This window comes from Gorilla gorilla, chromosome 20, assembly GCF_029281585.2.
Source record: "Gorilla gorilla gorilla isolate KB3781 chromosome 20, NHGRI_mGorGor1-v2.1_pri, whole genome shotgun sequence".
NCBI lineage: Eukaryota > Metazoa > Chordata > Mammalia > Primates > Hominidae > Gorilla > Gorilla gorilla.
In genome coordinates, this window is record NC_073244.2 from 21,326,088 (window position 1) to 21,354,068 (window position 27,981).

General features: G+C 41.1%; 2 protein-coding genes across 2 annotated transcripts; both read left to right on the forward strand.

The window, feature by feature from the left end:
- The first annotated feature begins 7,026 nt into the window (after nucleotides 1-7,026).
- LOC101146516 (olfactory receptor 7A10-like) lies at nucleotides 7,027-8,010 on the forward strand. The gene has a single exon (XM_031004426.2). It carries the CDS (start codon nucleotides 7,120-7,122, stop codon nucleotides 8,008-8,010), a length of 891 nt encoding a protein of 296 aa, XP_030860286.2. The 5' UTR covers nucleotides 7,027-7,119.
- Nucleotides 8,011-17,740: 9,730 nt separating this feature from the next.
- LOC101146864 (olfactory receptor 7A17-like) lies at nucleotides 17,741-18,589 on the forward strand. Its single transcript, XM_055372014.1, has 2 exons — nucleotides 17,741-18,095; nucleotides 18,381-18,589. Exons 1-2 carry the CDS (start codon nucleotides 17,741-17,743, stop codon nucleotides 18,587-18,589), a joined length of 564 nt encoding a protein of 187 aa, XP_055227989.1.
- The last annotated feature ends 9,392 nt before the right edge of the window (nucleotides 18,590-27,981 follow it).

Sequence of the window (27,981 nt, forward strand, 5' to 3'; positions counted from 1 at the left end):
CATCAACAATCCAGGGAGGAATTTGCACCTCCTCATGGAGGCCTTCCTTTCAGAAAACTCAGCAAGGTGAGTCCAATAGCCTCAGCTGGTACCAGTAGGTAGCGTAGGAAATGTAGCTAACTACTATACACTTGACCTTACCTAGGTTTTTTGTTTGTTTGTTTGTTTGTTTTCTGTTGAGAACACTTAAAATCTACTTCTTAGGCCAGGTGCAGTGGCTTACACCTGTAATCCCAGCACTTTGGGAGGCCAAGGCAGTTGAATCTCCTGAGGTCAGGAGTTCAAGACCAGCCTTGCCAACATGGTGAAGCCCCCCAACCGTCTACTAAAAATACAAAAATTAGCTGGGGCGTGGTGATGTGCGCCTGTAATCTCAGCTACTCGGGAGGCTGAGGCGGTACCAGTAGGTACCATAGGAAAGGGTCAGAGAGAATGGCAGCTATGACCATGGACCTGAGGTCACCTGAGAGCCAGTCTAGACTAGCCCTGAGCAGAGAAACTTCTGCGATCATTTGTCTGCTTGCTTGATTCATTTATTCATGTATTTGTTTATGATACTAAAAAGAAAAGTGAATATTGAGCTCAGAATTGAAGAGTGATTATTGAAAGTTAAGTAAGGGTAACGGAAGCCCAGTTGGAAGGGGACATGGGAGATTTAAAGTGGCTCCAGTAAAAGTAGAACATTTGCCCTAGCATTTTTGCAATTAAATGGAGGAGAGAACTAGGCTATTAGCTGTGAAGGGAGATACACTGAAGTGAGGGCGTGTCTTTTTCATGTTTAAGAAGAGACATATTTGAGGATGTTTTCACATTGATGAGAAAGGTCTAAACCAATGAATTGCTTCCAAATGCTACCTGACCACAGCAGTTCATGAGACAAACATCTTGCAGTGTCTTCTCTCATGCTGATCTTTCAAATGAAAGTTTAGAAGTTATTCAGTAAATGAAAAGTGATATACTAACAACACTAACTTTGCAATTCTCTCCTTACTTGTGAGGCTAAATATATTTCTGTGTTTGTTAGACATTTACCAACTCTATTGCAAATTATCTGTGCATGTTCTTTGCTTTTGTTTTTGTTTTGTTTTCTGTTTTTGTTTTGTTTTGTTTTTGAGACAGGGTCTCGCTCTGTTGCCCAGGCCGGAGTGCAGTGACATGATCTCTGCTCACTGCAGCCTCTGCCTCCTGCGTTCAAGCGATTCTCCTGCCTCAGCCTCCTGAGTAGCTGGTATTACAGGCTCATGCCACCACACTCAGCTTATTTTTGTATTTTTAGTAAAGACGGGGTTTCACCATGTTGCCCAGGCTGGTCTCAAACTCCTGACCTCAAGTGATCCGCCCACCTCAGCCTTCCAAAGTGTGGGATTCCAGGCGTGAGCCACCATGCTCAGCCTTGTTCTTTGCTTTTGTACGATGGGTTTGTAATGTTCTTATTCCTATTTTTATTGCATTTTTAAAATAAAAATTGGAGTTGTTTTCACCATTGTTGCCATTTGTCATGTCATTCTTTTATATATGTATCAGTGCATTTGAGAGGAATGTGTGAAAGGTTTTTTTTTGTTTTTTCTTTTTTTTGAGATGGAGTCTCACGCTGTCACCCAAGCTGGAGTGCAGTGTCGCGATCTCGGCTCGAGTAGCTGGGATGACAGGCACGTGCCACCACGCCCTGCTAATGTTTTGTATTTTTAGTAGAGACAGGGTTTCACCGTGTTAGCCAGGATGGTCTCAATCTCCTGACTTCGTGATCTGCCTGCCTCGGCCTCCCAAAGTGCTGGGATTACAGGCCTGAGCCACCGCTCCCAGCTGTGTGAAAGTTTATAAAGCTGATGTAGCCAAATCCATCTATTGGTCATAGTGTGTCCCCTCGTAAATGCAGAAAGCTCTGTATCATTTTGCCAGATAAATATCCTTTTATGGATTACATTTACAACTTGCTTTCATAGCTCTGTCATGCTTTATTGCAGCTTTTGGCTTTTTGAATTTGACCTCTGTCTAGAAGTTGCATCTCCTTTGGCCATCATTTGAAAATCATTCTTTATCATCTGACTCCAGATCACTTTTATCTCTCATAAACATATTTGAATCTTCCCATATTTATGTCATATGAAATTATAAACTTAGATACATATGAAGGATGAAATAATAACTCTTAACCTGTGTTATAAGTATGAGATTTCTAATTGTTCTGGCTAAAGCATGATGAAATCAGATAAGTAGTAACCATGCTTTTAAATCAAACCTGCTCCTACTTTTTTTTTTTTTTTTCTGAGACGGAGTCTTGCTCTGTAGCCCAGGCTAGAGTGCAGTGGCGCGATCTCAGCTCACTGCAACCTCCGCCTCCCGGATTCAAGCGATTCTCATGCCTCAGCCTCCCGAGTAGCTGGGATTACAGGCATCCAACACCACACCCAGCTAATTTTTGTATTTTTAGTAAAGATGAGGTTTCACCATGTTGGCCAGGCTGGTCTCGAACTCTTGACCTCATGATCCACCCACCTCGGCCTCCCAAAGTGCTGGGATTAAAGACGTGAGCCACCACACCAGGCCAGTTTCTGTGAACATTCTTTTTCTATACTATGCACACATACATTTTATGCAAATGCATGAATACTACAGTTTATGCAAATGCATGAATACTATCCTATGCATATCACTAATACTCTACATAATAGTGTAATTTTTTCATATTTTTTCCCCTTTCCTTTTCTATTATACAAATCTTCTAAAAGTACTTTCAAACATTTATGTTAAGTCTGTGGTTCTCACTGGGGTGGCTTTGTCTGCCAACTGACATTGAGCAATGACATGCCTGGCTGTCACCCTGGGGAGGGTCAGTAAAGAACAAGGAAGCTGTTAAACACAGTACAATGAACAGGACAGACCCCAGCACAGTAAGTGATGCAGCCCAGTATTTCAGTAGTGCTGGGACTGAGAAACTTGCGTTAATGAATATCTGTATTACTAATATTTATAGCTGCATCTAGATTGCTTCCCCAAGACCCTGTAACACTTCACATTTCTGCCAGGAAAATTAGAGTCCCCCTTTGCTGCCTCTTTTAAACATCCAACCCCACTCAAGGTGGCAGCTGTTGAAGCTTTTCCCCAGGCTGATGGTTGTGATAGAGATTTCTTGTTGTCTTAAACTATTCCTGGGCTTGAGCAGACAGTCATATATATGATCATCGTTTCTACCTACTTATTATTATATGCCCATTTTTCTATAATTTGCCACATTTCAAGTGATTTTTAAATTGTATTGCTTCTTCACGGACTTGCAAGGGTATACTTTTTCTTATTTAGCTAACTACATACTAATCTTGCTTCTGTTTCTTGCCTTTGTTAAGATGTTTTCCCTACACATAGATTTTGTGTGTGTGTGTGCATGTGTGTTATAAATACATTTTCAGTGCCACCAAAGAAATAGCATTTGAACATCAATTTATTTTCTCAGCAAGGCAATTTTTACTTCTATAGAAGGGTACGACTTGCAGATGGAGTAATGGCGAGAGCACACCTGAACGAGGGAGGGGAAGGAGTTTTTATTCCTGACCCACATAGCCCCTACTGCTGTGTTGTTCCCCTGTTGGCTAGGGTTGGACCGCACAGTCTGAGCCAATTCCGAGTGGCTATTTTAAAGAGAGCAGGGGTATGAGCCAGAATGGCGTGGTGAGCAGTTTGGCGGGAAAGATGGTTACAGAACAGGTAACTAAAAGTGACTTAGGTCAGAGCGGGTGACCGGGGTGACTCAGGTCAAAGCAGGTGACCAGGTTGAGTCAGGACAGAGCAGGTGACCAGGGGAACAGATGTGAACTACTGAATAAAACTGGTGGAAAAGGTTGTTTACTGAAACTACAAGGAAGTTAAACTTTAAAATGGAGGACAGAGAACTGAACATGTTGACATACTGATTCTTTGAAGACAAATCTAGAATTCACTGTATCCAACACATGCATTTTTTACTTTTATACTGAGGTCTTTAAACCTGCTAATTCTTTATAGGCCATGAGAGAGTGGGCAAACTAATTGTCTTCAGGTGGATGGCCATTTATAGCAGCTGTCACTCAATGATCCAAATAAGTTGAAATACAATCTTGCATATGTTAAATATTCATATATATTGAGACTTATTTCCTGATCATTCAACAAATAGCATCTGATATGTGTCAGAACATCTAGGAATGCTATATATTATGTAATTTTATATCTAGGCTGTTGCCAATTAAATAACGAATTCATTTGATATCATTAAATTATTATTTTATATCTTGCTTCAGTTAATTTTTGACGATCCATACAATTTTATTTAATACAGCTTTTGAAATTATTGTCTTTACCCTGGCTTTATTCCCCTAACATTCTTTTTATTTCCTATCTTCTCCTTGCTTTAAATTGTTGGTATATAAAACACACATATTTGTATGTCTTTGTGAAAATACAAAGGTAAACACAACAGGTGAAGTTGTACCTGCGTGGATCTTGCATTATAATGATTAGGGCAGAGTACAATGCTATAAATGTGCATATAAGACAGTGTAGGATTTCATTCATTGCGAATGATTAAAATTATCATCATCTATGTGGGATTTTGTAGAGTGTGGTCTGGAGAGGCCATTGCATGTTAGATGAAGACCAGAATCAGGACTAAATGGGGCCAGTGGAATCTGTCAAAACAGAAGACCACAAACCACAAAGGAAAGATGCCACACAAGAAAAGTGAGAAGGGGGCTGCCTCACCTACTATCAGACCATATAAAAACCCCTTGATTAAAAACATATTAAATAAGCACAAGAAACAACAAGTCTTCTACTGTTTTCGTAAAAAAACAAACAAACAAAAAAATGAATTGTTGGTTTATTTCATTTGCTCATTTTTTATTGGCATTCTCAAGCTGTAGGTGTCTTGACACAGAAAAAACATAATTACATACGTCATTTGGTAAATTTCCTTTGTCATTTATAATTTTTGCTGAGTATCAAGGGGATATAGTGCGACTCAAAATATCTCCAAAACTAATAATGATTTTTCTTTCTTATGGTCCCTTGTAGATCACCTGAGACTTTTAGACCATTTCCCTCCCATAATATCCATAATTTTTCTCTCTGTGTGTTTATTGAGCAGATTCTTTTCTATTTCTTTAAACACAAGGCAGAAAATAGCCATACTAAAATGGAGCTCAAGGCTACTTGTGCATCGGGATTTCCAAAGTGGAACTTCTAGGTATCATTTCTGTTTTCTCTCAAGAGAAAAATTAATTGATATAGACGACTTGCCTGGTATCCACTCCTTTCTAGTAGTATGATTGAGCACAAAAGAATATGGGTGTAACATAGACCCAGGGGGTCATGGTAAGCTCCATGTGTGTATACATTGTGTGTGTGTGTGTGTGCATGCGCGCGTGCCTTTAGAGTGAGAGGAGGTTTCAGAGAAAGGGAGCTTTGGCTCTATGTTCCAAAAGGTAACTCATCACACAGAGGCCAGAACTCAAGGCAACAGTAACAGTAGTAAACAAAGAAGACATGCATTGCAATTCATGTGACACTGTTTGCAGCCAAATTACCAAAGTGCCAATGCAACAACATCTGGTCAGAGGGATTCCTTGTGTCTTCAATTTCAGCCTCTTCAAAGTCAGCTCATTCCCCAACATCCCCTGAAACCATCTCTCATCCCTCTCCTTTTGCTCATTCCCCTGCTACACTGGCTTCCTTGCTGGCCTTGAACATGTGCAAGAAGCACATTCCTCTGAGTCTCTCATTAATCCTTCCTTCTGCCTTGCACACCCTTCTGCGGGCCACATGGTGACTTCTGCCCTGCCTTCACTATGGTCTCTGTTCATTTGTCACCTGGTCTGCTGGTATTGCATCAATGACCAGTAAAAAAATAATAAAAAAAAAAAAAAACAAAAAAAACCCCGTCCACACTTTCTTTCTTATTTCTTTTTTCCTCTTCAAAGGGTTTGTCACCATCAGATACCATATGGTGACACCATATGGTATTTCTCTTATTTGTTTGTACTCTTTCTCTGTCACTGATTTGCAGCAACTTTTTTTTTTTTCCGGAGTCTCGCTCTGTCACCCAGGCTGAAGTGCAGTGGCGTGATCTTGGCTCACTGCAACCTCCACCTCCCAGGTTCAAGCGATTCTCCCGCCTCAACCTCCAGAGTAGCTGGGACTACAGGCGCGTGCCACCACATCCAGCTATATATATATATTTTTTTTTTTGTATTTTTTTGTAGAGATGGGAATTCACCATATTTGTCAGGCTGGTCTCGAGCTCCTGACGTCAGGTGATCCACCCACCTCGGCCTTCCAAAATGCTGGGATTACACGTGTGAGCCATCCCGCCCAGCCTGTAGTGACTTTTGTTTTATAGAACTAATTATTCAATGTCCAGACAGTATTTGTAACACTTCAGAATTCACTTTATAGTCCTCAAATGCCTAAAAATTTTCTCATGAATACTGCAGAGTTCATGCACTCAGGGAAAGACTGTGAGTGGGACAAGAATTCCTAACCAGAGTTGTCAAAGGGATGCCCTAACAGAGGCTAGATTCACACGCAAAATGTAGAAATTAACTTCTTGTAAAATGGAGGTTACCAGAGCCTGGGAGAATTGGGGGAGGGGGGTTGTTGGCAAGATGATGGTCAATGAATACAAAATTACAGTTAAACTAAAAAAAAGTTCAAGAGATCTATTGTACAGTATGTTGACTCTAGTCAATGGTAATACATTGTATTCGTGAAAAATCCTAAGAGAGTGGATGTAGAGTGTTTTCACCACAAAAATGATGACTATGTGAAGTGATATTAATTGACAAGATTTAGCCAATCCACAATGTAAATATACTTCAAAACATCATACACAGCAAATACAAACAATTCTGCCAACTTAAAAAGAAATAAAATTTATTTTAAAAATTAAGTTATTGACCGTAGAATATAAATGACAGCATTTCTGATAGGTTTGTAAGCACACTTTCATCAAGTTCTTTTTCTCTCATTTTGAAAGTCGTTATCAATCACATAGAACCAGGGAATGATACACAGATTTCAGAATTTCTTCTTCTGGGACTTTCAGATAAACCAGAATTGCAGCCCTTCCTCTTTGGGCTGTTCTTCTCCATGTACCTGGTCACTGTGCTTGGGAATCTGCTCATCATCCTGGCCACAATCTCAGACTCCCACCTCCACACCCCCATGTACTTCTTCCTCTCCAACCTGTCCTTTGCAGACATCTGTTTCATCTCTACTACAATCCCAAAGATGCTCGTAAACATCCAGACACAGAGCAGAGTCATCACCTATGCAGGCTGTATCACCCAGATGTGCTTTTTTATACTCTTTGAAGCACTGGACAGCTTACTCCTGACCGTGATGGCCTATGACCAGTTTGTGGCCATCTGTCACCCCCTGCACTACATGGTCATCATGAGCCCCTGGCTCTGTGGACTGCTGGTTCTGGCATCCTGGATCATCATGAGCCCCTGGCTCTGTGGACTGCTGGTTCTGGCATCCTGGATTATCAGTGATCTGGATTCCTCATTACATAGCTTGATGGTGCTGTCACTGCCCTTCTGCACAGATTTCCAAATTCCATATTTTGTCTATGAACTCAATCAGGTCATCCGCCTTGCTGGTTCTGATACCTTTCTTAATGACATGGCAATGTATTTTGCAGTAGGGCTGCTGGGTGGAGTTCCCCTCGCTGGGATCCTGTACTTGTACTGTAAGATAGTTTTCTCCATACGTGCAATCTCATCAGCTCAGGGGAAGTACAAGGCATTTTCCACCTGTGCATCTCATCTCTCAGTTGTCTCCTTATTTTATGGTAGGAGCCTAGGAGTGTACTTTAGTTCTGCTCCTACCCAAAACTCTCACTCAAGTGCTGCAGCCTCAGTGATGTACAGTGTGGTCACTCCCATGCTGAACCCCTTCATCTGCAGTCTGAGGAATAAAGACATAAAGAGAGCTCCGAATCGATTCATCAGGGTAGTGCCATTCTTCAGGAAGTGACTGTGATCCCAGAGCTCTAAGCCTTAGACTGAGAAATTGTGATTTGTGAACCAGATTCTGGAAGTAGGACTTGCCCCTTCTATTTATTAGCTGGAGTTTCAATTTCTTTGATTGCCACTATTTTATAGAATTTACACTTTTCTGTGGAAAACTGCTCCTTGATATCCAACAGTGTTTTGCTTTGTTTGTTTTGTTTTGTTTTTGTCATTTTCCTACTTTTCCAAAGTTATTCCCAAACTAAGGTCAGAAACAAAGTGGAGATTCCTATTAGTCTCATAGAGTTGTGAGCTGTGTTAGCCCAAAGAATAAATTACACTTGGCAACTATAAAGTTATTAATGTAATCTTTTTTTTTTTTTGAGACAGTTTCGCTCTTGTCACCCAGGTTGGAGTGCAATGGTGCGACCTTGGCTCACTGCAACCCCCACATCCCAGGTTCAAGCAATTCTTCTGCCTCAGTCTCCGGAGTAGCTGGATTACAGGTGCCTGCCATCACGCCCGGCTAATTTTTTGTACTTTTAGTAGAGACGGGGTTTCACCATGTTGACCAGGCTGGTCTCAAACTCCTGACCTCAGAGATCCGCCCGCCTTGGCCTCCCAAAGTGCTGGGATTACAGGCATGAGCCACCGCACCCGTCCTCATTCATGTAATTTTATTGTAGATAAATATCTGAGACCACAGTTTTTCTTTTCTGAGTCCACCATTCTTTTCTCTATCACTACTTGACTGCTCTACTTGACAATGTAAACTTTAACACATTAGTGTGTTTACAGCTCATCATGGCATTTCACTCTTCTCATTAGGATCCTGTGCTCTATTCAGCCCAGCGTCCATGGTGCCTACCACATTCCCTGGGCAGGAATAGAACAAAAATTGCAGGCTGGGTGCAGTGGCTCATGCCTGTAATCCTAGCACTTTGGGAGGCCAAGGTGGGTGGATCACAAGGTCAGGAGTTCGAGACCTGCCTGGCCAACATGGTGAAACCCCGTCTCTACTAAAAATACAAAACTTAGCCAGGTGTGGTGGCGGGTGCCTGTAGTCCCCGCTACTTGGGAGGCTGAGGTACTTATACCTGACTCTTACATGGGACCACAGCCTTGGTCCTCGATATGGTTTGGCTGTGTCCCCACCCAAATCTCACCTTGAATTGTAATAATCCCCGTGTGTCATCAAGAGTGGAGCCAGGTGGGGATAATTGAATCATGGGGGCGGTTTCCCCCATACTGTTCTCATGGTAGTGAATAAATCTCACGAGATCTGATGGTTTTATAAATGAGAGTTCCCCTGCACAAGCTCTCTTGCTTGCTGCCATGTAAGATGTGACTTTGCTTTTTATTCGCCTTCCGCCATGATTGTGAGACCTCCCCAGCCATGTGGGACTGTAAGTCCATTAAACCTCTTTCCTTTATAAATTACCCAGTCTCAGGTATGTCTTTATTAGCAGTGTGAGAATAGACTAATACATCGTGTTAAGTGTTCTTAACACCAAAACAAAACAAGAAAAAGACACAGGATACTCTGGGAAATGATGGATTGTATTTTTAGTAGAGACAGGGTTTCACCATGTTGGTCAGGCTTGTCTTGAACTTCTGACCTCAAGTGATCCACCCGCCTCGGCCTCCCAAAGTCCTGGGTTTACAGGCATGAGCCACCGTGGGCCTAATAAATGTTTTATAAATGAAGGACGAGGACAGCTCTTGACTTGTGTCACAAGCGGATCTCCTCATTTTTTCATCAAAAGTGTTATGAAGCCAAGGAGTATGGTATCTATGATTTTATATCAAAGGAATATAGTTCTCTCCCTTGTTGAAGAAAACAATAACAATTTTCTGGAGGTATCAGGGGTGAGGGCTGTGCCCACCATGTCAATGCTTTGGAAATCCAAGAAACCTAGTCAGGGGAGGTTCTTCAGTTTTTGAGTTTTGGGGAAACTTTCTCTCAGGGTTGGGACAAGGTGATGGGAGGTTAGACCTCTGGAAAGCAGGAGACTTCATGGAGAAGGAATAATAAAGACTAGATGCACCTGACTCTTTTTATTTTATTTTATTTTATTTTGCTTTAAGTTCTGGGATACATGTGCAGAGCATACAGGTTGGTTACATAGGTATACATGTGCCATGTGGTTTGCTGCCCCTATCAACCCATCATCTAGGTTTTAAGCCCCGGATGCATTAGGTATTTGTCCTAATGCTCTCTCTTCCCTTGTCCCCCACCCCCTGACAGGCCCCAGTGTGTGATGTTCCCCTCCCTGTGTCTATGTGTTCTCATGATGCACCTAACTTTTAACTTGGACTCTTGAAGGCAAAGAACCTGCAAGAAAAATTTCCTTTCTGTGCAAAGCAATGTCCCACAAGAAAATGATGTGCTCAGGGTCTGAATAATAAGCTATGTGCCTAACGAGCAGATACAGGGAGCTATAAATATCACTGTTGTCCCTCAGCGTGTACAACCTTGGGCTGGAAGGGACACATGTGATTATTTATTCTGGAGTGCTAGGTCTACCTCAGGGACCAGTGCTTGACTCCTTCCTGCTGTCTTGTCTGGCGACAGAGTTTCAGTCTCCACCATCAACCATTCAGAGAAGAATTTGAATTCCCACACAGAGACTTTCCTCTGAGAGATCCCATCCAGGTGAGTCGGAGAGCCCAGTAGCTACTTCAGAAAAGCTTCAGAGAGAATAGAAACAGAGAACATTTACCCAAGGTCACTTGAGAGTCAGTTCAGCCTAGTCCAGAGCCCAGAGATTGCAGTGGGGTTTTTTTTTTGCTTGTCTGCTTAATTAATTCAGGTTTTCATTTATGACGCTAAAAAGAGACATGAACATTGACCTCAGCAATGTACTGCTCGCTGTTGATATTTAAGTGATGGAAGCATAATGAGAAGAGGAAACTGTAGGCATAGAGTGGTTCCAGTAGAAGCAGAACAAATGTCCACGAATCTCTACAATTTTCAGAAGCAGACAAATAGGGTATTGGCTGTGGAGGGATACACACTGATGTGAGCGCATTCTTTTTTTTTTTTTTTTTTTTGAGAAGGAATCTGGCTCTGTCGCCCAGGCTGGAGTGCAGTGGGGTGATCTCGGCTCACTGCAACCTCCACTTCCCAGGTTCAAGCGATTCTCCTACCTCAGCCTCCTGAGTAGCTGAGACTACAGGCGCCTGCCACCACGCCCAGCTAATTTTTTGTATTTTAGTAGAGACGGGTTTCACCGTGTTAGCCAGGATGGTCTTGAACTCCTGACCTTGTGATCTGCCTGCCTCGACCTCCCAAAGTGCTGGGATTACAGGCATGAGCCACCGTGCCTGGACTCTTTTGTTTTTAAGATGGAGTATATTTGAGCATGCTTCCACACTGGTGAGAAAGATCCAGACCAGTGGATTGTTTGCTAATGCTACCTTACAACAGTAGTTCATGAGGCATACGTTTTGCAGTAGTCTCCCTTCATGCTAGGTAGTCAGATGGAAAAAGTATACATTGGATAGGTGGAAATGGGTGCACTAATGAGCTTTATTTGCAATTATTTCTTCACTGCTGAGTCTGAATAAATTTGTGGGTTTGTTAGACATTTACTTTCTCAATTGCAAATTGTCTGTGTGAGTGCTTTGGTTTCATGGAGTGGGTTTGTTTGCAGTGTCTTTATTTCTGTTTTTGATTGCATTCTTTCAAACATAAGAACTGGAGTTTTAGGCCAGGCAGGGTGGCTAATGCCCATAATCCCAGCACTTTGGGAGGCTGAGGTGGGCAGATCGCTCGAGCTCAGGAGTTCGAGACTTGCCTGGGCAACGTAGTGAAATCCCATTTCCACAAAAATAAACACAAAAATTAGCCAGGCATGGTGGCAAGCACGTGCAATCCCAGCTACTGGGAGGCTAAGGTGGGAGGATGGCTTGAGCCCAGGAGGCAGAGGTTGCAGTGAGCTGAGATCATGCCACTGCACTCCAGCCTGGGCGACAGAGCCAGACCTTATCTCACAAAACAATAAAAGGAATTGGAGTTAAGGTGGAGTATATTTGAGTATATACCACCACCTTTGCTGTTTAACATTTGGTTATTTTATGTACATATAGATGTACTGCATATTTTATGTACGTATAGATGCATCTATACATGTGTAGATATATGAAAGTTTGTAAGTTTTGTGTGATCAAATCTATCTGTCATACTGTGTTCCCGATTGCTTTTATAAACATACAAAGTTCTTCTGCATCATTTGAGTAAATAAATGGCCTTTAATACATTTCCAATTTATTTTCGTCTGTGTTATTTGTAATTGCACATTTGTCCTTTTGTCGTTCAATCTATTTCTACAAGTCACACTATCTTTGACCATCATTTGGAAGGCATTCTTCTTCTTCATTTGACTAAAGATCACCTTTATCTTTTATAAACATATTTGATCCATGTTTCTTTACGTAAGATAAAACTATAAATTTAGATATCTGTCGCTCATTATACAGTATATTCTCTTGTGACTAGGTCTGTGTTTTGTTTCATTTTGTTTTGTTTGTTTTCTTTTTTGAGACAGAGTCTCGTTCTGTTACCCAAGCTGGAGTGCAGTGGCATGATCTTGGCTCACTGCGACCTCCGCCTCCCAGGTTCAAGCGATTCTCCTGTCTCAGCCTCCCAAGCAGCTGGGATTACAGGCATGCGCCACCACGCCCGTCTAATTTTTGTATTTTTTGGTAGAGACAGGGTTTCTCCATGTTGGCCAGGCTAGTCTTGAACTCCTGATCTCAAGTGATGCTTCTGCCTTGGTCTCCCAAAGTGCTGGAATTAGAGGCATGAGCCACCACACCCAGCCTTGTCCTGGTGTTTTATGTTTGTACTTTCATAAATTGGCTCCAAAGATGTCCCATGAATTGAAATGCATCTCCTGTTTATTTTCATATGCTGCCTTGTGTTCTGACCTCTGTATTCTGAGTCATCTTTTGGAATATATTGAGTCTAGATCCCTTTATTCTTAAAAGGAATATTTCTACCTCAGTTGTATGTTATATTCTCTTATGCCTAGGTCTTTGCGACTATATTTATCCACATTGAAATCATTAAATTACTGCTATTTCGTGTCTCGTTTCAGTTCATTACTGATGCTTCTTTTGATTTTATTTAATATATTGTTATTTTGAAACCACTATATTTAAACTGATTTTATTCTCTTGCCATTCTTTTCATCTCATTACTTCTCATTTTCTTAAAACGTGTTTCTATACGATGCACATGTATTCACATACATTTGTGAAAACACAAAAGTGAACAAAGCAAGTTAAGTCCCCACTCATTTATATTTGGCATGAGAATGGTGAAGACAGAATACAATGAGATAAATGTGTGTATGACACGATGTCCTCAGGGATTAATTGCATGAAGAAGGCATTTCAGTGTAAAAGGACTTGTCACAGTGTGCGCAGAATTTTACGTAGTAATATCAGTGAAGCCTTTGCATGTTACAAAAAGACCAGAACCAGGACTAGAGTGTGCCCGTGGGATTGTAAATAAAGAGATCAAAATCCAAAACCCCAAAAAAATAGTAAAGAATAGATTGCCGGCCGGCGCAGTGGCTCATGCCTATAATCCCAGCACTTTGGGAGGCCGAGGCGGGTGGATCACTTGAGGTCAAGAGTTTGAAACCAGCCTGACCAACAAGGCGAAACTCCATCTCTGCTAAAAATACAAAATTAGCTGAGCGTGCTGGCAGGCGCCTGTAATCCCAGCTACTCAGGAGGCTGAGGCAGGAGAATCACTTGAACCCGGGAGACGGAGGTTGCAGTGAGCCGAGATGGCGCCATTGCACTCCAACCTGGGCAACAAGAGTGAAACTCTGAGAAAAGGTGCCCACCTCTTCATCTTCTGTTGGACCATATAAAAACCAATTTTCCAAATCAATATGAAATAGGCTACAGGAAAAACAAGTTTTTTACTGTTTCATATATTAAAAATGCCCAAATTTGGTTGTTCTTGGTTGAACTGTTGGTTTATTTCCTTTGCCCATTCTTTCCATGGGTATGTTCAATCTCTAAGTGTCTTGACCCCAAAAAGATTTCATGACTTTTGTCTTTTGGACAGATTTGTTTTTATATTCTATCATTTTGGCTGAGTATCAAGGAGACATATTGGGAGCTGGAGTATGGCTGTAACCAAGGAAACTTTTTTCCTTTTTCTTTTTCTTATTTATTTTTTTTTATTTCCATGGGTTATTGGGGAACAGGTGGTGTTTGGTTACATGAGTAAGTTCTTTTTTTTTTTTTATGAGTAAGTTCTTTAGTGGTGATTTGTGAGATTTTGGTACACCCATCACCCAAGCAGTATACACTGCACATAATTTGTAGTCTTTTATCCCCCACCCCCTTCCCACCCTTTCCTCCTGAGTCCCCAAAGTCCACTGAGTCATTCTTATGCCTTTGCATCCTCATAACTTAGCTCCCACTTATGAGTGAGAACATACAATGTTTGGTTTTCCATTCCTGAATTACTTCACTTGGAATAATTGTCTCCAGCTGGGCACAGCGGCTCATGCCTATAATCCCAGCACTTTGGGAGGCTGAGGCGGGCAGATCACCTTCAGTCAGGAGTTCGAGACCAGCCTGGTCAACAGGGTGAAACCCCATCTCTACTAAAACTACAAAAATTAGCCGGGCGTGGTGGCAGGTGCCTGTAATCCCAGCTACTCGGGAGGCTAAGACATAAGAATCACTTGAACCCGGGAGGCAGAGGTTGCAGTGAGCTGAGATCATGCCATTGCACTCCAGCCTGGGGGAAAAGAGGGAGACTTTGTCTCAAAAAAAAAAAAAAAAAAAAAAGAATAATTGTCTCCAATCTCATCCAGGTCACTGCGAATGCCATTAATTCATTCAAGCAAGCTATTTCTTCTTCCTAGTCTCTCAGGAATTATCTGAGGTTATTAGATTTTCCCCCCTTGGGTTTTATTTAATTATCCTCTGTATGTTTATCAAGCAAAATTGTTGTGTTTTTATAATTTTTTTAAACAGAAGACAGAACATGACCATACAAAAAAATGGAAAGATAATCTGATATTGAAAGCTTGCTTCATTTCCATTCCTCTCTAATATTAATGGTGTGACTGGAGGTGAGAATAGCGTGCTATAAACACAGTCCCAGGAGTCCTCATTCAGCTTCAAGTGTGTGCCTGTGTGTGTGTCTGTACTAATTGTGCATATGTGTGTCTGTCTTTAGTGGGGAGAGTGATTTCAAAATAACATAATTAAACAGAATTGAAAGGAGCCTTGCTAATTAACTGAAACAAGATATGAAGTAGCAATAATTTAATGTTTTCAACATGGATAAATAATTAAAGTTGCAAAGACCTAGGCATAAAAGAATATGACATACAAATGAGGTAGAGATATCCCTTTTAAGAGTAGAGGGACACAGTGGCTCACGCCTGTAGTCCCAGTACTTTGGGAGGCTGAGGCAGGCAGATCACGAGGTCAGGAGATCGAGACCATCCTGGCTAACATGGTGAAACCCCGCCTCTACTAAAAATGCAGAAAAATTAGCCGGGCGTGGTGGCAGGCACCTGTAGTCCCAGCTACTTGGGAGGCTGAGTCAGGAGAATGGTGTGAACCTGGGAGGCGGAAGTTGCAGTGAGCCGAGATGGTGCCACTGAACTCCAGCCTGGGTGACAGAGGGAGGCTCTGTCTCAAAAAAAAAAAAAAAAAAAAAAAAGATAAAGGGACCTGGACTCAATATATTCCAAAAGGTGACTCAGAATACAGAGGTCAGCACGCAAGGCAGCATATGGAAATAAACAAAGGATGCATTTCAATTCATGGGACATGGAGCCAATTTATTAAAGTGCAAATAGAAAACATCAGGACAAGCCTGGGCGTGGTGGCTCACGCCTGTAATCCCAGCACTTTGGGAGGCCGAGACGAAAGGATCACTTGAGGTCAGGAGTTTGAGACCAGCTTGGCCGACATGGTGAAGCCCCATCTCTACCAAAAAAATATAAATCTTAGCAGGGCATGGTAGCGGGCACCTGTAGTCTCAGCTGCTTGGGAGGCTGAGGCAGGAGAATCTCTTGAACCCAGGAGGCGGAGGTTGCAGTGAACCCACATCATGCCACTGCACTCCAGCCTGGCCGACAGAGTGAGACTCTGTCTCAAAACCAAACCAAACAAAACAAAATCTGGGCAGAGGGACTTCTTGTATTTTGAAGCTTCAGCAGCAATGAAGTCACCTTACAGTGCAACATCTTCTGACACCATCTCCCATCACTTACCTCTCACAGATTTCCCTGCCACACTGGCTTCCTTGTTGGCCTTGAACATGTGAAACCTTCCTCTACACCTTTGCACCGGCCATTCTTTCTGCTGGGCACAGACATTCCCAGATATCCTCATGGCTCCCGCCCTGTCTTCCTTGAGGTCTCATTTCACTTTTTAAAAATTTCAGCTTTTCTTACAGATTAAAGGGTACATGTGCAGATTTGTTACACGGGTAAATTGTGTGATGCTGAGGCTTCGGGTCCTAACAATCCCATCACTCAGGAGGTAAGCAGACGACCCAACAGGTGGTTCTTCAGCTCACATCCCCTCCCTCCAACCTCTGTCCAGCGGTCTCCAGTGTCAATTGTTCCCATCTTTGTGTTCATGTATATTCGATGTTTAGCTACCATTTATAAGTGAGAACATGCGATATTTGGTTTTCTGTTCTTGCATTAGGCCGCTTAGAATAACGGCCTCCAGCTTCATCCATGTAGCTGGAAAGGACAAGATTTCATTCTTTTTTATGGCTGCCTAGTATTCCATGGTGTATAAGTACCACACTTTCTTTGTCCAATCCATTGTTGATGGGCACCTATCACCTTGACTGCTAGTATTCTCTGGACACCTAGGAAAATTAACATCCTCTATCCACCCTCTCCTTTTTACCTTCTTTCTTTTTCTTATTAGCCCTGGTCACCATCTGACACAGTATATGATTTACTTGTATTCTTCTCCATACTTCACTGTAGGAACTTTTGTTTTTCAGCACTGTTCACTCATTGTCTAGACAGAGCCTGGAACGTAGACAACACTCAATTTAAATTCCTCAAATCCATGAAAGAATTTATCATTAAAGTATTGGTTTTTGTTTTGTTTTGTTTGAGATGGAGTTTTGCTCTTGTAGCCCAGGCTGGATGGAGTGCAATGGCGCCATCTTGGCTCCCCGCAACCTCTGCCTCCCAGGTTCAAATGATTCTCCTGCCTCAACCTCCCGAGTAGCTGGGATTACAGGCATGCACCACCACATCCGGCTAATTTTGTATTTTTAGTAGAGATGGGTTTTCTCCATGTTGGTCAGGCTGGTCTTGAACTCCCGACCTCAGGTGACCCGCCCGCCTCTGCCTCCCAAAGTGCTGGGATTACAGGCGTGAGCCACCGCACCCGGCAAAGTTTTTAAATACATGACCTTTTGGGGAAAAGTTAAGCATCATGGGAAAGGAATTCCTAAGCAGAGATGGGATGGGAGATCTCATAAAGTAGACCAGATTCACACACAAAATATAGAAATTAACTTGTTGACTGTAGGATATAAATAATAGCTTTTCTGATGGGTGAATAAAGCATGCTTATGTCATGTATTTTCTCTCTCTCTCTTTTTTTTTTTTTTTAATAGTCACCTCTACCACATGGAACCAGAGAATGATACACGAATTTCAGGATTTCGACTTCTGGGATTTTCAGAAGAACCCAGACTGCAACGATTTCTCTTTGGAGTATTCTTACCCATGTACCTCATCACTGTATTTGGAAACTTGCTTATCATCCTGGTTATCATTTTATGCTCCCACCTCCACACCCCCACGTACTTCTTTCTCTCCAACCTGTCCTTTGTAGACATCTGTTTTGCCTCCACCAGGGTCCCAAAGATGCTGGTGAATATTCAGGCAAAGAGCAAAGTCATCACCTATGCAGGCTGCATCACCCAGATGTACTTTTTCATACATTTTGTAGGATTGGACAGCTTCCTCCTGACTGTGATGGCCTATGACCGGTTTGTGGCCATCTGTCACCCCCTGTACTACACGGTCATCATGAACCCTCAACTCTGTGGAGTGCTGGTTCTGGTATCCTGGATCATGAGTGTCTTGCATTCCTTATTACATAGCTTAATGGTGCTGCAGTTGTCCTTATGCAGAGAGTTGGAAATCCCCCACTTTTTCTGTGAACTTAATCAGGTCATCCACCTTGCCTGTTCTGACACCTTTCTCAATGACATGGTGATGTATTTGGCATCTGTGCTGCTGGGTGGGGGATGTCTCGCTGGGATCCTTTACTCTTACTCTAAGATAGTTTCCTCCATACGTGCAATCTCATCAGCTCAAGGGAAGTACAAGGCATTTTCCACCTGTGCATCTCACCTCTCAGTTGTCTCCTTGTTTTATCGTATGAGCCTAGGAGTGTACCTTAGCTTGGCTGCATCCCACAACTCACACTCAGGTGCAATAGCCTCAGTGATGTACACTGTGGTCACCCCCATGCTGAACCCCTTCATCTACAGCCTGAGGAATAAGGACATAAAGAGGGCTCTGAAGAATTCTTTGGGAGGGAAACTAGAAAAGGGCCCGTTGTCCTAGGGCTGAAGCTATATCCATGATTGCAAGGCTCAAAGCCTCAGAGCCAGATATTGCTGTTGTTTAATCAGATCATGGAAGTGGAAACTGCTCTTTTTTTTTTTTTTTTTTTTTGGAGACAGAGTTTTGCTCTGCTGCCCAGGCCAGAGTGCAGTGGCGCCATCTCCGCTCACTGCAAGCTCCACCTCCTGGGTTCATGCTATTCTGCTGCCTCAGCCTACCGAGTAGCTGGGACTATAGGCACCCGCCACCGCACCTGGCTAATTTTTTGTATTTTCAGTAGAGACGGGGTTTCACTATGTTAGCCAGGATGGTCTTGATCTCCTGACGTCGTGATCCAACCGCCTCTGCCTCCCAAAGTGCTGGGATTACAGGCGTGAGCCACTGTGCCCGGCTGGAAATTGCTCAATTTATTTCCTGAAGTTTCCATTTCTTTTATCTCAACTGCTTCATCAAATTTAAGCAACTCCTATTATTAAGCTTTCCTCTCTCTCTAATATTCAACAGATTTTCCCCTTGTTTTCCTCCTTTCTCAAAGTCATTCCCAACCTTGGGTCAGAAACAATTTGGAGATTCCCATTTGCCTCATAGGGTGATGAGTTGTACTATTCCTACGGAATAAACTATGCTTGGCACTGAGGCCATTTATGTAATTTTATTGGAGAAGAATTTCTGAGGCTATGGTTTTTCACTTTTTGTGTTTGTCATTCATTTCTGTATCACTACCTTAATTGATCTTCCTGATAATGTAGACTTTAACATACTAGGGTATTTTATAGCTGGTTATGGGATTTTTCACTCCCATTAGGATCCTGTTCTCTTCTTGAACTCAGTATTCATGGATTCTACTATACTTACTGGCACTGAGTACTTAGTCAAAAGTTGCTCATCAAATAAATGCTCCAAGCGTAGTCTACACAGAAAGACAAACTGGCATAAATCAATTGGCTTTACATGGACTTAGAGTTAGAGATGACGTTAAATATGATAGAGTAACATTTTCAATTATGTACTAAATTTCTATGGAAGGTTTGTTTTCAATGATGTACATTTACTCATTGAAGTGTGGAAGCTTGTTGTTCATGTGTAATGAGGTTTGTTGATCTGAGTGAAAGATTTGGTGTCATGGTCTATATTATTTTATTGTATCATCTTGCTGTTTCTACTTGAAAATTCTAGTGTTACCTACAAATATGACTACTTACATTGTCCAAAAAATATTTCCCCCTTTAACAAATGTAATCATAACACAAAATACAGATGATTGAACAATATGTGTATTTACTTGATCATCAATTCCTTTACATCTTTTATAATCTAAATTCTTTTCAGTCCTCATGATCAAAGATTATTCTGTTTATATCTGGATATTTATATCTTTCATGAAAGTTGGAAAGTTTTCAGTTATTTTTTTGATAAGCTTTCTGTCTCTTTGTTCATTCCTTCTCTTTCTTGATTCCTGTTAATTCAAATATTTACCCTCCTTATGGTGCCCCATAAAATCCCATAAGTTTTCTTCACTCCTTTTTATTCTGTTTTTCTCCTCTGAGTGTATATTTTCTAATAATCTGTCTTCAAGTTCATAGATTATTTCTTCTGCTTTATCAATCCTGCTGTTGACACTGTAGATTGCATTTTTCATTTCATTCATTGTATTTTTCACCTTGAGAATTTCTAGAGTTTTTTTATAATTTCAATCTCTCTGTTAAATTTCAAATTTTGTTCATTTATTGTCTTTCTGATTTTGTTGAATTGTTTCTCTGTATTTTCTTAAAGTTTGCTGCACTTCCTTAATACAATTATTTTTGAATTCTTTGTCAGAAAGTTCATATATCTCCATTTCTTTCTTTTTATTTAAAATATATAAATAAATATATAATTGTTTTTTAAAAAAATTAAAAATCACAATACAACAATAAAAATAATACAAAATTTTAAATAAAGTATAACAACTATTTACAGAGCATTTACACTGTGTTCAGTATTATAAGTACTCTAGAAACGATTTAAAGTATATAGCAGAATGTGCATAGCTGATATGCAAATACTATGCCATTTTATATAAGGGACTTCAGCATCAGTGGATTTTGTTATATGCAGGGTGTCCTGAAACCAATCCCCTGCAGATAATAAGGAATGACTTACTATAGAGAAGAAAAGTGAGAGGTTTGCCCAGGAATAAAGCACTGACCAGATGAATGTTGCATCACTTGAACACATGAGCATTGTAAACCCTATAGTAGGTCTTCCCATCTGGTGAGAAAGATCTCATCTTGTTGATTATTCCTTCAGGCAGAAAATTGTCACTCAGAGGGGATGCTGTGTCTCACTATTCTTATTTTCTGGAACTGTTTTAATGGTATTTTATTTGGGCTTTAAAAATCAGTCCTAGCCATGCATAGTGGCTCATGCCTATAATGTCAGCATTTTGGGAGGTTGAGGCAGGAGGATCACTTGAGCCCAGGTTGTTCCCAGACCAAAGCAAGGGTCAGGCTGCTTATTCTCATGGCCCATTAATGAGATGCAGATGAACTAGGGAAGAAAAGAGTTTTTATTTCTGTAACTGGTTACAGGGAGAAGGCCTGGAAATTATCACCGGATCAACTCAAAAATTACAAAATTTTCCAGAGTTTATATACCTTCTAAGCTATATGTCTATGTGTAAGTGTGCATTCATCTAAAGACATAAGTGATTAACTTCTTTTAATCTATAACTAAGATCTGAGTCCTGAAGACCTTCCTCTGGAGCCTCAGTAAATTCACTTAATCTAAATGGGTCCAGGTGCTGGGGTGATTACCCTTATCTTGTCTCCCGATAGATCATGGAGGTTTAGGGAGTTCCTTCAGACCCCCAATAAACTTGTTTGTGGAGGCCTGGGGAGTTTCTTCAGACCCCCAATAAAACTTGTTTAATCCTAAATGGGTCCTGTTAAGAATTCCTTCATTATCTTCTCATGTTTCAGGGCCCAGGAAAGGCCTAGGCAAAGCTCTGGGTACCCTTTTTTTTTTTTTTCACATTCCAGCCTTTGTATAAAGGCACTGGCCCTATCAGTTTTTAATATTTAACTTAACCACTCAGTCCAGTGCTGAAACAGTTGTTAGAGAGGTCTGCTTTAGTAGGACCTAGCCTGCTACAAGGTGTTTGAGACCAGCCTGGCCAACATAGCAAGACCCCATATCTACCGAAAAAAAAAATGAAAAAAAAAATTGGTCCTTTGTGAATTGTTAAAGATGGTCTATATTCTCTGGAATGGAATAACAAGGAGCATCCAATGGACTTGTTTTGAACCTGTAAAAGTGTAGATACCTGCAGGGTCCTGCCTGGACAGCCAGGCAAACCACCTCTCATCTTACTTCTCTTCGCATACCTGGAACTTTCTCTATATTGCACCTTCAATAGTAAGAATAGAACTTGTGGCAAAGTCATTGGAATGGTTTTGTTCAGAGTTGTGTGTGGTCCCTGTCCACAACTCCAAGTTAAGTTGCTCAGGACTCAAAGGTCTTTTTAAAAAACAAAAAAAAACAAAACCTGCCTGCTCGTGCGCAAAGAAACTCCATCTAAAATGTTGAGGCCAGGCGCGGTGGCTCTCACCTGTAATCCCAGCACTCTGGGGGGCTGAGGCCAGTGAATCGCTTGACGTCGGGAGTTTGAGACCAGCCTGGCCAATGTGGCAAAACCCCGTCTCTACTAAAAATACAAAAATTAGCCTGGCATGGTGGTGGGTGCCTGTAGTCCTAGCTACTCAGGAGGCTGAGGCAGGAGAATTGCTTGAACCTGGGAGGCGGAGGTTGCAGTGAGCCGGGATTGTGCCACTGCACTCCAGCCTGAGCGACAGAGCAAGACTCTGTCTCAAAAATAAATTTAAAAAAATGTTGAGGAAACCATCATTGGGGAGGACAATAAACAATGGAAGCCACACCAGGCAGAAAAGAGTATCATAAGCAAAGAGCCCCAGAGGAAGGGATTCCCATACCTGGTATCCAAGATGCTCCCAAGAATACAAAACTAGCAGAAAAACATGTTTCTATTTTGGCTCCCTCACTCATGGGAATGAAATTGCTTAGAGAATAGAGTTAGAACGGAGTGATTGATTTAATGAGCATTCATGAGAATTCAACCTCTAAGTCTGATAGTAAATATGCCCCTTACACCTCTTACTTACTGCTCGAATGTTCCAGGAAGCAGGGAGTTCGACTTTCAGAGGACTTATGCCCAAGGCCACACCTCCGTCCATCCCTGAAGCTGAGTTGAACCTCCATCACCCAGGGAAGAAAGAACCTAGGGAACTAGAGGCTCAGCAATGCCCTGGAGCATCTGAGGTGGGGAACAGGTATGGAGGCAGGCAGAGCTCTCAAAGGAAGAACTTTGGCGGTGTAAATGGGGACAGTGTGGTGAGGACAGTCCATTCACTTAAAGCATCCTGCACAATGAATTCCTGTGTCTCTCTTAGCTCTTCCTCTTAGCTCCCTCTCAGGTGTCTTCCTCTCTCTTCCAGGACCAAATTCTGAGGCTCTTTCACCTTCCTAATAAAAATTGACCTGTTAGCTTCTAGTATCTCTCAAAAGTTTCTTACCCAGCCATCTTAGCTGTTTTTCTGGAGCCATTTAAAGTGCTTCCAAGAAATAAAATAAGAAAAACAAAAAAGAAAAAGAAAAAATAATAAAAATGCTTCCATTCTCCTGTATCAAAGATGCTCCTGTGTTGTTTACCCATAATATCTTACTCAGTTACTCATTCATTCATTCACTCATTCACTCAAGAAACATTCCCTGAGATTTCATAGTTAGCACTTGCAAGCCCATTGCATACATCTTCTGACATTAGTTTACTTAATATTTCTGTGTCTCGGTCTCCATATCTGTAAAATGAGTATAATAGTCATATCTATTTCATGGGGTTAAGATGAGAATTAAATTAGAGCTACCCTATGATCCACTAATCCCACTGCTGGGTATATATTCAAAAGAAAGGAAATCCATATATCATTTTTGTTTTTGGTTGTTGGTTTTTTGGTTTTGGGTTTTTGGTTTTTTGAGATGGAGTTTTGCTCTGTCACCCCGGCTGGAGTGAAGTGGCGTGATCTCAGCTCACTGCAGCCCCCACCTCCCAGGTTCAAGTGATTCTCTTGCCTCAGCCTCCTGAGTAGCTGGGATTGCAGGCACCCGCAACCACACACAGCTGATTTTTGTATTTTTAGTAGAGATGGGCTTTCTCCATGTTGGCCAGGCTGGTCTTGAACTACTGACCTCAGGTGATCCACCCACCTCATCCTCCCAAAGTGCTGAGATTACAGGCGTGAGCCACCATGCCCAGCCTGGAAATCTGTATATCGAAGAAATATCTGTACTTCCATGTTTATTGCAGCGCTATTCACAATATCCGAGATATGGAATCAACCTAAGTGTTCGTCACTAGATGAATGGATAAAGAAAATGTGGTACCTAAACGAAGGAATACTATTCAGAATGAAATCCTGCCAGTTGCTGCAACAGGGATGAGACTGGGGGTCACTATGCTAAGTGAAATAAGCCAGGCACAGAAAGACAAATATTGCATATTCTCACTCATATGTGAAAGCTAAAACATGTTGATCTCATGGAGGTAGAATGTAGAATGGTAGTTATCAGAGAGTGGGAAGGGTGTGGGGTGATGAGGTGAGATTGACTCATGGGCATAAAAATACAGTTAGAAGGAATACTTTCTAGTGTTTGACAGCACAGTAGGGGACTATAGTTAACAATAATTTATTGCATATTTCAAAATAGCAAGAAGAGATTTGAAATGTTCCCAACACAAATAAATGATAAATGTTTGAGGTGATGGATATGCTAATTACTCTGCTGTGATCATTATATATTGTATGCATATATCAAAATAGCCCATGTACCCCATAAGTATATACGATTATTATGTATCAATTTTTTAAAATAACTATAATAAATATTTTAAATTAAAATGAGGATTAAATTGGCCAGGCACGGTGGCTCACGCCTGTAATCCCATCACTTTGGGAGGCCGAGGCAGGCGGATCACGAGTTCCGGAGATCGCGACCATCCTGGCTAACACGGTGAAACCCCGTCTCTACTAAAAATACACAGAAAATTAGCCGGGCGTGGTGGCGGGCGCCTGTAGTCCCAGCTACACGGGAGGCTGAGGCAGGAGAATGGCATGAACCCGGGAGGAGGAGCTTACAGTGAGCCGAGATTGGGCCACAGCACTCCAGCCTGGGCAACAAAGCGAGACTCCGTCTCAAAAAAAAAAAAAAGGATTAAATTAAAGATCATGCATAATTTTTTAATAGTCTCCAAGATCTAGTGAACACCTACTCATGTTAATTATTATTAGTGCATTATTATAAACACATTTTCATTCATTAAATCAAAAAAATTGTGATGATGGTCAAATGAACTAAGACATATAAAATATATGACAAGTGCTTGACATGCAAAAGTCCTTAATAGATTTTAGCTATTATTACTTTTATTTGTTGAGTATTTACAAGTTTCCAGTCCCTGTTCCAGGAATTTTATATTCTTGGATTTTTTTAAAATTTCTTTTTAACTTTTAAGTTCAAGGGTGCATATGCAGTTTTCTCACATAGGTAAACGTGTGTCATGAGGGTTTGTTGTACAGATTATTTCATCACCCAGGCGTTAAGCCTCGTACCCATTAGTTATTCTTCCTGATCCGCTCTCTCCTCCCCCACTCCACCCTCCAATAGGACCCAGTGCGTGTTGTTTCCCTCTATGTGTCCATGTGTTCTCATCATTTAGCTCCCACTTATAAGTGAGAACATGTGATATTTGGTCTTCTGTTCCTGTGTTAGTGTGCTGAGGATAATGGCCCCCAGCTCCATCCATGTCCCTGCAAAGGACATGGTCTTGTTTTTTGCTATGGCTGCCTAGTATTCCATGGTGTATATGTGCCACATTTTCTTTATCCAGTCTATCATTGATGGGTATTTAGGTTGATTCCATGTCTTTGCTATTGTGAATAGTGTTGCAATGAACATACTCGTGCATGTGTCTTTATAAAAGAAGGATTTATATTCCTTTGGGTATATACCCAGTAATGGGATTGCTGGACCAAATGGTATTTCTATCTTTAAATCTTTGAGGAATAACCACACCGACTTCCACAGTGGTTGAACTAATTTACACTCCCTTCAGCAGTGTGTAAGCTGTTCCCTTTTCTCCACAACCTCACCAGCATCCATGCTTGTTAATGTTTAAAATGATGGAGATGTATTTTTAAGAGATTCAACTGTACATATGAATGCTACTTTTATTTTTCCTTGGACTCAATTTTTTGTTAATTTTTATTTTTGAATAATTTGGATTTACAGAGTAGTTACAAAGAGAGTACAGAGTTCCCATAATTCCCTTACCTATTCCTATGGGAACTAGGTAAAAGCAATGGTTGAAAAACATTCTGAATGTCCCTCTGAATGCCACCTTAGAATGGCTACTGCTTTTTACAGATTTGTTTTGTCTCAGCTGCCTTACTAAAATCATACTCAGTTAAAATAAGTTTTCAGGCTGGGTGTGGTGGCTCACGCCTGTAATACCAGCACTTTGGGAGGCTGAGGTGGGCGGATCACAAGGTCAGGAGTTCAAGACCAGCCTGACCAACATAGTGAAACCCCGTCCCTACTAAAAATACAAAAATTAGCTGGGCATGTTGGCGTGCACCTGTAATCTCAGCTACTCAGGAGGCTGAGGCAGGAGAATCACTTGAACCCAGGAGGTGGAGGTTGCAGTGAGCCAAGATCATGCCACTGCACTCCAGCCTGGGAGAAGAGCAAGGCTCTGTCTCAAAAAGAGAGAAAAAAAAAGAATAAGTTTTCAGCTACCAATCCATCATGCACAGCCAATCCATCATCTGAAAACAAAGTTATGTTGCCTTTTTAATATAGGTCTCATTTCTTTTTCTCCTTGTATTGCATTGGTTGAAACTTCCAGGGCACTGACAAATAATTACTAATAATAAACATACTTTTCCTTTTTAATTCTTAAAGGAGAATTCTCCTGTTGTTCCTGCCACACAGCCTCACCAGGGCATTTTTGGAAGTAAGTTCTGTTTATTTAATTCCTTCCTTAGTTATTGATCTGTTTTCCTCCATCCCGAAACAACTTTGGGCACTTATGTTTTTCCAGAAATAAATTCGTTTCTTGGGGATTTTCACATTTTTAACATGGCGTTATAAATGACATTATCTTGCAAAGTTGAGTGTTTCCTTATCTCTGTGTTCATTTTTTTCTCATTCTTGGTTTTAGGCCTTTCTGCTCTTTCTCCGTCTTTGTATCCCTTTTGTTACACTTCTAATTTTTTCTATTTGTTTGTGTTTGCCAAAGAATTAGCTCTGGAATTTATTTTTCAGTTCCAGAATATTTCTTCTTTTTAGTTCATTAATTCTGCTTTGATCTTTATTAGCTACTCCTTTCTGTTTTAACAGAATGTTAAATATTTTCTGATAATTTTTAACAAAATCAAATTTTACAATACTGATTTTGTAACACTTGTATTGACAATATCTTCAAATTTTTAAGTTTTTATTTCTTGAGGATAGGCTACACATGTATTCATTTGCAATTTTCAAACAATATGCTAAAAAAGAAATCTAAAAATCAAAATTAATGTTAACACTCAAAGATGATCCCTCTTCATACTTTGGGGTATGTTGTTATGGATCTTTTTTTTCTTTTGGTGTCAATATGTGTATAGTTTAAGAGATCCATAGCCTGAGTTCATTTCTCTAGCTCAGAAAAGGAGACCAAATGTCTTTTCATAGTAGTATCTGAAGTGTTTTCTTTCCACATGATGGAATTTTTTTTTTTTTTCCTAGATGGAGTCTCACTCTGTCGCCAGACTAGACTGGAGTACAGTGGCGCGATCTCGGCTCACTGCAACCTCCGCCTCCTGTGTTCAAGCGATTCTCTCTCAGCCTTCCGAGTAGCTGGGAGTAGCTGGGATTACAGGCACATGCAACCATGCCCAGCTAATTTTTGTATTTTCAGTAGAGACGGAGTTTCACCATGTTGGCCAGGATGGTCTCGATCTCTTGACCTCGTGATCCGCCCGCCTTGGCCCCCCAAAGTGCTGGGATTACAGGCATGAGCCACCGCCCCCAACCGAAATTTTGCATTCTTACTCTTCTTTCATACAGACGTTTTAATTCCCTCAGTGAAAGGGTTATGTTATTGTTAATTTTACCTTTCTAGATTAACAGTAAAAATAAAACATTTTCTCAAACATTTATTATCCTTTTACAGTTCATTTTATGAACCTTTAATATTCTATTTATTTTCCCCATCAGTGCATTAATATTTCAATTATTTATAATTGTCTTTATAAAAATATTAATTTTGTCAGTTAAATAGATTTTTTTTTGCA

What these genes read in the sequence shown, in the direction of transcription:
- LOC101146516 (XM_031004426.2), top strand. Translation starts at nt 7,120, where the DNA reads ATGTACCTGGTCACTGTGCTTGGGAATCTGCTCATCATCCTGGCCACA.
- LOC101146864 (XM_055372014.1), top strand. Translation starts at nt 17,741, where the DNA reads ATGTACCTCATCACTGTATTTGGAAACTTGCTTATCATCCTGGTTATC. An exon ending in TCTGGTATCCTGGATCATGA is followed by an intron (nt 18,096 to 18,380) that starts GTGTCTTGCATT and finishes CTCACCTCTCAG; the next exon opens with TTGTCTCCTTGTTTTATCGT.